Here is a 9,889-nt window from a genome sequence, read left to right as displayed (position 1 = left end):
TTTTATCTTGAGAGCAGGTATGATTTTGCTGAATTACTCACTGTTTGGTAAAACAGCTGTCAGCCTCAGAGGTCAGAATATGTCAGGTTTGTGTTTGCGGCTTGATTCAGCTGCCCCCTGTGGCCAGTAAAAGTGTTTGCTCATTTTAATATTTCATATCTGTCTTTATTTATCAGCTTCTTGAGTCATTGTCATTCCCACCGTATCCCACGCAGGTGCAGGTGTCTGTGAAATAATGCCCTTTGTTGTTGTTTTTTGTTTTTGCTTTTTTCATTGTGATGACCCAGAAGAACCCAAAAGTATCGAAGTTTCTGTATTTTGCATTTTGTTGTTTGTCGCAGATGGTCTTCAAGAAGCCCATCAGCAGAGGAAAAATGTAATGATCTTTAAGTAAGAATAAGGGGTTTATTTGTTTGCAAGCAACTGCAGCGTTCTCCTAATATCATGAAGTCAAACGTCTTCACAACTGTGACAGATCTTAACAGATACCTGCTTTGTTTGCTTTATGGGGCTTTTCCACGCGCGTGGCTTCCAATTTCCTCGGTTCAAAGGGTGATCGTTCTCAGCCTGACGCTGGACTTGACCGCTCCAGCAGATGCTGTGCACTTTCTTTCATGACCAAAAGCACGTCAATTACCAGCTCCATCCCGCCCCGCCCTGCGTGACAGCAGTATCCAAAAATATATGAATACTATTGAGGTCTCTGTGGATCGCCTGGAGGCAGAGACTCAGGAATAGCGTCAGTTTCGTTTCAAAGCGGAGCAATTATCCCAGGCCAGGCTGGACGAATCGATTCCTGCAGACACTAAATGCTCCTGGCCAATTATAAAGGCAGTCTGTCCTCCTTTATGCTGCTTATTCGTGGGGAAGCCATCAGCAAGCACCGGGACAAAGCCCGGACTACTTTGTTTTCTATCTTCATTCATTAAAAAAATCTTTTATTTTCTTCCCTTTGTTATCGCGTGTTTTTATATTTTGCCTTTTCCACCAGTTACCCGTTCTAATTGTTACTGAGGGGCGCCCCCTTCCTCCTCGCATCATGCTCCACGTGATCACAGCCAGCTGCTGCTGAGAAAGCTAGAGAGAAAGAGGGGGAGAGAGAAACACCAACTCGCCGCGACTCTGAACGCACCGCACATACAAACTAAATCGGGAGGACCGCTGCTCGTTTCACCCGTGGATACTATTACACAAGTGCCGTCGTCTCCAAATCCTGCCCGTGGGATACTCTGGCTTCATCCTCTCTGCTGTGCAGTTTTATCACCTCCTTTTATATCACCCTCCTTTTCTCCCCCTTTGCCATCTTTCTCCCCTCTCCTCATCTTTGAGCATCTTCTCCTGCTCGCAAGTCTTCTCGCTTGCGTCGCTAACTTTTTTCCTCCATCCCACACGCCTCCTCCATCGCCCACCAACCCCTCGGCAGTGCCCCCACTAGACCTCTTTTTCTCCTTCTCGCACTCTCGCTTGGATCGGGCGGAACCTATTTGGCCGGTCTACACGGGGCACTGCTACATGGGGCGCACGGTCTCGCTCGGAAAATGTTCTGCTGTAGGTCTCTAGGCGCCCCGCTGAACCTGTTGGGATTGGAGTTGTCGGTGCGCGTCTGCGTCTCTTTCCCACCTCGCTTGTGCGGTCGGGGCCAGTGAGAGATGGGTCTGTCCGTGGCGGCTCAGGCACCTCTCGAGGAGCCCAGACGACTGCGCCGGTGGAGCGGGACAGCGGGGGGCTGGCTCAGGATCACACTCGTCTCGTTTCTCGCCACTTTACCTGTGGAGCAGCTGCGCGCCTTCCCTTCCTCCCTCAGCGACTGCCAGACGCCGACCGGCTGGAACTGCTCCGGTGAGAGTCATTTTATTCAATAGCAGCCTCGCTCCAGGTTGTGTGCAGTAAATATCTAGACGCACATCGAAGTTAAACTCATGTGAGACTAGTGTTAGATCCCCGAGACTGAGCAGCACGACCAGATCAAAGTTTAGGAGTGCGCTTGCAACAGACGCCTCATTCTCCTCGCTGTAGTTTTGTGATTGTGTCCTGTTAGCATGCCCGGGGTCGGTGCTGGAGCCGTGGAGCACTCTGGCTGCAGATACCGACTGCAAAAGCCCGACGATGAGGGGATGCAGAGTTTTGGAGGGGGTTTGCTTGATGTGCATTTAGCCTCGCTGAGTTTGCCTCGGAGCTTGACAGCAAAGCATGCAGCGGCGATCATGTCACCGGGCAGGCGAGCGGGAGGGTCGATGATTTCGATCCGACACGAAGTGGAAGCAGCGACATTAAGGATCATTTTAACGAGAAATAGAGCGGGCGGGGAGGAGTTGGGGTCTGTGGGAAGCTTGTCCACGGAATAAGGCGGCGTGCGCCACAATAACAACACGGTTAGTTTGAGGTCGCAGAAATTCCGTTTGAGTTCAAACGGGCTTCTTTCGTGTTATCTGCCAGTAACCCGAAGCAAAAACACATTCTAGTCAACTCTAGGGTGTTTTATCGCGCTCAGATTGACCATTAACTCTAACCCAGCAAATCGATCGCAGCAGGAAATTACAGCCTAGTTTTATGGGCTTATTTGGCAGGCAAATTGTTTAATTAATTGACACCTTTAAATTAAAAAAAAAATGCTGTCGTTTCTTTAACAGACCACTGAGCTATAAACTTGTTTTCTCCCTTTGGTGCCCAAAACGATAAAAGAAGCGGAGCGGGCTGCAGAGCGCAGCGCCTCGCCTCCCTTTGTAAATCAGCCGACTGTGCCGCCATAAATTTCCCCTGTCGCCTGTCTAAGTCTGAACCCTTAAAATAGCTCTAAGCCGGTTCCACACACTCATGGGCAGTAGCAGTATTGATATTATAGCTCATAACAGCCAGACATCAATATGAGAGTTATGACTGCTGTTTGCTGCTTGAAAAAAGGAGTATCAGTGTAGCCTGCTTGGATGACATCTCAATAAAAAGAAAGGGGAAGTCATTTATGACAAAGAGCATAACTGATGCACATGTGACATGTATAGGAATGATATTAAGAAATGCTACATGACAGATCTATATTTGATTCTACAAACTAGACTGCCAACCAGAAAGGGGGATGTCTAATTTGGATATCAAAGTTTTAAAAATGAATTTGATTATGATAATGGGCGGATTAAGTCAGACTTAATTAAGTACACGCAAAGAAGAAGCGATTGAACTCTATCGTATTACTGTAACCTGTCGAAGGTTGCTGTCTTTATTCTAAGCATCTCTGGTATTCATAGGGTTGAGACCAAAACCGTGATGCAAACAACCGCAACATCAGACCGTGATTCTATCTTCCTGTACCGTGATACCCATGTTGAAGTGCTAATGTTGAAGGATCACTGAGGTAATGAATGAACTGGAAATACATGAGGATAATTTTATGTCATTGATCCACTAATGACAAGCGATCAGGTGTGTGGTACAAGGAATTTTTTTCCCTTGTTTTTGTTTTATTATTCATCCTGTAATGAAAAGCCCAGGTATCAAGTGAAGCCGTGGCCCAAGAATCTACAGTACATGCAGATGAAGTCATGAATGAGTTCATCTGAACAGTACTCTCCTCTGATTCAGGCCGATAATTGATCATATCTTTATTCAGATTACTGCATTGTAACCTACTGGAGGCTGGTTTTGTGCCGCCGCTGTTGATGGTGGTGATCAGCACGTAATCACTGATAATGGTACACATCCTGTCCCAATACACACTCGCCTGCCTCCCCACTTCCTGACACACTCTCATCTGCATTTCAGCGAAAGCTTTTATCCTGCATGCCTTGAGGAGGTTTAAGTGCATATGATAGAACAATGGACAGGCACTCACATGCACCCAGCATCAGTTACAATTAATAGAGCACAACAAGTGACATGTAGTCCACCGTGAAAAGATAAGACCCTTTGAAAGATAATAAAAATAAGATAATGATATTAATAAACCCGCAGTAATGGCACAGGGCTTAATTATCCACTTCTTCCTAACAACACCACCAATGTGTGACAGTTTGCAGCGCAGGGAGAATGGCACTGACTGAAAAACAGTTTGGTGATGAGCCCAATGTCACTTCAGTGCTAAGAAACAGATAATTATGGGCAGTAGTATCAAGAAAACGAGTTGCCAGTTTCAACAGCGTCGCCTTTGAAAAAGCAATGAATTCGATTTTGTTTTATGGAATAAAAGGGAGTTAGAAAAAACTTGGTTTGACAAAGACTGCCATTCTGTTTGGCTTGCATCTGTTAATGGCTTGAGGAACTGCCAGCGAGGAGGCAGAACAGCTCAATCTCAATCCTAGAAGGGCACCAAGTGAATGTTTGAGTGCGAGTACAGACATAAAATTGTTCTTCAAATCCCTCGTGTCATCTTGTACTAGGTAGTATTTGTGTAAAGATTTGAATGTACGAGTTGTGGCTCTGTGAAGCTGCAGCAGAAAGAAATGTTTTCCACACTTCTTAAGGTCCTATATAGTATATATTTCTTTAATTAATTATATTTGAGTTAGGCGCGTGGGAAGCTATAATCATTGCATGCATTATGTGCCAAGATTTTTAAAAGGGATAACTGAGCTGTGAAATGTTTTTTAACACTTGCCACCATATTGATGGAGTAATGTTACAGAAAATGAAGAATTTGACATGTTGACACATCACAATAGGTTAGGAACAGTACAGTTATAAAGTTAACGAGTGCTGAATTCCATTTAGCTGCTTCAGTTTCTGATGCTGTGCATGTATTGTGCAGACTCCTTGTCACACTGTTATGACTTTCTAGGACACCTGAGTGTAACTGCATCATTGTTAACGTAATTAAAAACACATGATTTTTTTCCTGCCATGACAAGTCATAATGACTGCTATAAAAAGGGCCCATTTGATCTGCGAGTTGGTCGATTTTCTATTGATTTGTGTTTATACTTGTTGCTGCATCATTATTTGTCCAGTAAAAGGTTATCATTTTCAGGATGTAGAATTAAGGGATTCATTAAAAGCCATAAGAGAAAAGAGGGGATGCTTATTTTTCTTTATTGGTGTTTGTGTCACTTCATGATGACGCATGAAGTAGTTGTGGCATTCAACAGGGTTCAGTGCCAATACTTTTTACCCTCGACATCCTTCATCTAGGCAATATTATCAGAAAACAAGCAGTCATATGTAAAGAACACCAAGGTATTTCTAAATTTAAGTGAAACAAATTAGCTAAAATACCAGCACCTATTAAAGACATAAAGGCCCACATAGCATGTAATTTTCTGTCTGTGAAGTTAGACCTGAATTTGGCCCTACTTGCTATTGTAGACAGACTTAAACATAAGAAAAGAGTAGGAATGACAAACAGACCATGATATGTCGATTAAAATTCAACATCTTATAGTATGATGTATTTGGTAATAACAAGTGAAAAAGAGTTAACAAGGTGAAGAGGGTGGTTTTAGATGTGAACTTGTTGTTTCACTTGGGGGCGTAGGATATGTGGAATATTCACTAGAGACTAAATGTCAGATATGTTAGGACTTGGACGTGGCTTTTGTTACTTTATAGTCATTTTTCCCTTGTAAAGGTCCTTTATCTAACAAATGAAACACACCCGTCTCGTGTTTAGTATCGTCAAAATCAGGAACATCTAGTTCCTAGATAGTAGCTTGCTGGACACGGACCTTAAGTTGCACAATTTATTGCTGCCTGATCCTGTGATGATGTCGATCAGTGCAACAAGTACATTGAGTTTTAAGATCCTAAAAGGTTCCCTATAGCCAAACTGAAGGCTCGCCTCACCTGTCATTTAATATTGCCTTAACACTACAGTAATGTGTTAATGTTACTACTGTCATGTTGGGACTCTTTGAAACACATTTCTGTACAGATTTGTGCTGGGTAAAATTCTTTCCGGTGACAATTCACCTGCATGCACTCAAAAACTGCTGCTTTATCCAAGATGTCATACTCATCCAACGCAGTTAACTATATAATTAGAATTTTGTGTAATTATCTCAATCAAACCTGCAATTTTTGGGCTTGTATTGCTTTAAACAAGCAAGTAACGTCTGTGTTATATACCGACTGCACATCAGCTGGCTGATAGACATCCTTAACAGATGTACTTGCAGACTTTTACACACGATCAGCTCAAAGCTTTTGGCTGTATTTGGTCATATTAAAACAAGTAGTAGAACAATGCATTCATAGGTTGCTGAAAGGAATTCAGTCCAATTCAGTTTTATCTTTATCACACATTTCTACTGTAATAATAAACTGTATGAATGACTGCTCACAATTTAATTATACCTTACATCTCCTGTGGGGACATTTCTGTGATAAAGACAATCTGTTCTGCAGTGAGTACTTTGCTATTGTTAACTTTAAAAGTCCATGTGATGCTTTGAGACTTATAGTGACAGGGATAAGTGTAGAATATGCAAAGCCTTCTGCAAATCCCATCAAGTGGAGGGAATTTAAGAGCATTCAGGGGATAACTGGCCATTTGCTTTCGAGATCTGTCAAGACAGAAGTCAGACATACTTGCATGCAGGTTTACACCTCTGACAATAAACTGCAATGAGAGATGAATTTTGAGATAAGCAATGCTGGCTTGGTTTAATCGAACCAATCTGAAGTTGCTAATTGGTTCTATTAAAGTAGTGAAATGAAAGTTGGTCAACTAAGAATGCTTTATGTTTTACTTTATTTAAAAAAAATCTTGAAAATTTGTTTAAAGTTTCAGGATGTTTTCACACCTGCATGGTTTAGACCATTTAAAGCAAAGTCTAGTGTAATTTCCCTCCTTGTTGCAGTTTGTCTGTGCAAACTGAACACAGATCACACTCAAAAACATCTGCATCAACATCCTTTGGAGGAGCTGGTCTCAGTCCAGTTGCAAACAACCTCCAGAGCGGTTTGTTTATGACTAGAACGTGATCTTACCTCGCGCCAAGCAAGCTACCCAAAGTACACTGCAAGTTTGTGCTAAACATCTTCCCCTAGCTGCGTTATGTTTTGTATTCTGAGATGCAAAGAAGTACCATCGATGTGCAGAGTACACAAATTGTAACTGCTAGCTGTAAAATGAGCCGAGGTCTCAATAGTCCAGAACACAATACGTTCTTCCTGTATTTACGTTTGTTGCTCCTTCCACAGAAACATCTGGCCAGCAAGCAAACTGAATGCTGCAATGACAAATTTTGGATCACTTCAAGTTTTCTCTGTATAAAAAGAAACCAAACCACAAGAAAGAGCTACAAGTTTACAAACCCATCAGTTGCTTCAGACCAAACAAACTATGACTTGCTTTTGGTGTTCAGCGTTCAATAATCTGATATAAAAAGACTAAACTGTAACTTCCTCCCTCACAAACATGTGGAAAAAAACCTGTTGCAAAGTTATAAAAAAAAAAAAAGACCTCCAGTACGAGAAAGGTCAGGAGAAGATGTCTCACCACTGTGGTTGTTCAGCCTTCATTATTCATTTAGTCTGTTTAATTATTGATCAGCACAATGCTTAAAACCTGGGTGGAGAACTCTTCATTCTTCTTAGTGCATAGTTCTTAGTGCAGTGAAATTCCAGGTAGGTAGCAGGAGATGCATTTGGCTAACAAGTTCTCTCTTTTAGACAAGTAAGTGCTTCGCTTGGCATCTTAATCGTTAGCATATAAACATTACCTTCTCAATATTTGATGTTTGGCAGCTTGTTTTCGTTAATTATTCAGCTCACTGTAATCTCCTCCTGGAACGACAGGGCAGGAGCAGGAAGTATACGTTTTCCTGGACTCCGACACAGTGCAGCTTGGGCCGTGCACGGAACTTGTATCAGTCGTGTCCCATTTAAATTTGGTTGGGAATGAAGCACGAGAGCGTGCAGCACACTTAGCGACACATCCAAAGCAAACAATAACAGCTGGAATGATTTTATCATTGCATCTGTTTTCTGTTCTCTCCTTAAAGTTACCTTTGGTAAAGTTGGTGATGCTGGGTTTGGAGCAGGTCTATTTAAAGCTGTGGTTTTCACATTTTTATTGACTGACTGCATGTTTAGGGAGCCAACAAATCATTGAAGGCTATACGCAGCTACAGGAAATTGCTGCGCACAGGAAATTGCACACATCTGCACATTTCTGTTTATAATGTGTTATTTCAGAGTGGCAGTTTTGTTAGTAATTGTAGTTTTTTTTAAACAGTTTGTGAGGTGGTATTTATTTGCAGTAGTTATATGTTTCACTGTTAGGAAGGTTTAGTCTGCTGTGAGAAGCTGCAACATTAGCCCATTAGCAGCAATTTTAGAACCCTGGATTTAAAGTGTAAGGAAGAGAAGTGGTCCTAGCTTTTACAACCTGTGCTTTATGCAAAACATTAAATTAAAATTTTGGGGTAGGACCAGAATTACTCTAGCTCGCCTGCTGATTAATGAGCATTTGTTCTTGCTTGCTAACACATCTGATTTCTTTAGCTAAATGTCCTTAAGATTAGCTAACAGATAGCTAATTATCTGTTAATCAGTCGGTTACCAGATGTGACTAATACTAGACACTTTAATTTGGTCTTCATATCAGTTGGATGGTCTGCTACTGTTTATCAGATCTGCGCCAAGTGTTAGCCATAACAGTTCTGCACATCAACCAAGCACAAATAAATTATAACAACTTTAACCGCAAATCCAGGCCCACATTTCTTTTGTTATATTCAGGCCTTATGTGCTATTTACCACATGGGCCAATTAAGGGTGACATCCAGACTACACATGTTGAGTGCATAATTTCTTAGCCATGGTGCACATTTAATTTCAGCACTGTTTGCTATTTAACACTTGAGGGTTATATCTTTTTGTTTTTTAGTTGTTTGCCAGATCCATCTATCCATCCATCCATCCAGGCATATATGTTGCGGGTATGAAAACAAAAAGAAAGGAAAAAAAGAAAAATGCTTGGGGTCATATAAAATTATAAAATGGAATCATCATTTGTCCAGTACACAAGCTGGGCCTTTGTTGCTTGCAATACTCAAATAAATGAAGCATAGTCTGCCTCACAGCTGAGCAGACAGTAATGTGGAGTCAAGTAGCACTTTTGCAGTAAGCTTTTAAAATTTCCAAAAATACATTGCTGGAAAGGTAATTAACAGGTCCCCACTTTTCAGTATAACTCTGACATGTAAAGAATCCACTGGTATTTTTTTCTTTTACTCCCTAAATGTGTTCAGTTCAAATACGTAACTTCGTCAATGTCAAAACTAGTTTCAGAATTCATATTTTTTGATCAAACTTGTCCTCTTGAGCTTGGCCAAACCAGGTATGTGAGGTATTGTTCTGAGGATTCAGTTTTATCCATTTGATCTGATCTTATTCAGAACATCTGGATAAGGCATAAAATTACTTTACTTTACCCCTGTTCATGTTTGCCGCAAAGCAGCAGGAAGCCAGCCAACTCAACAGGAATCCTGGTTACGACTGGTTTAATGTGCTTATGGAGGGAGGACATTTACGAAAGATGTGTAGCTTTCATTTGAAAGAAAATTAGGCGATATCTTGTATTCAGTCATTCTTGATACATATACATTTTTTACAAAGTTTTTACGAGGTAAAGTATGTCACAGAAATGTTTCTGAAGTCTGTATGAACTTCATCAAACCAGTCTCACATTAGTAAAATAGAAATTCAACCTAAATGTTCTGTAAGCTACTGACTTTGAATAACATATTAGGCAATTACAATTATAATAATCCCACAGCATGTTACAATATGTTTAGCTAATATCCACTGACTGAACATGTAGGTACTTGTACGGGATACTGACAACATTTTTAGTTGATAACAGTAATGCTTATCACTGTAATCCTGTTTCAGGTCCCTTAAAATGGATACATTTCAAACTTCCAACACCTCTATTTTTTTTATGTTTGCCAAACAT

The 9,889-nt window shown here is 41.2% G+C and overlaps 1 protein-coding gene across 1 annotated transcript in view; it reads left to right on the top strand.

The window, feature by feature from the left end:
* Positions 1–916: 916 nt before the first annotated feature.
* The window catches only part of LOC146557216 (tomoregulin-2-like), a 135,004-nt gene continuing 126,031 nt past the window's right edge, over positions 917–9,889 (top strand). Inside the window, exon 1 of the mRNA XM_085248842.1 lies at positions 917–1,839. Coding sequence (XP_085104968.1) covers positions 1,650–1,839 — 190 coding nt within the window. The 5' untranslated portion in view covers positions 917–1,649. The remainder of the gene's footprint in view (positions 1,840–9,889) is intronic.

Source organism: Mchenga conophoros, linkage group LG16 (genome assembly GCF_057382185.1).
Source record: "Mchenga conophoros isolate Kocher_MC1m ecotype Shallow Benthic linkage group LG16, M_conophoros_male_GT1.1, whole genome shotgun sequence".
Taxonomy (NCBI): domain Eukaryota; kingdom Metazoa; phylum Chordata; class Actinopteri; order Cichliformes; family Cichlidae; genus Mchenga; species Mchenga conophoros.
The sequence above is the reverse complement of the archived record's forward strand: the minus strand, read 5'-3'. Positions and strand labels throughout refer to the sequence as shown.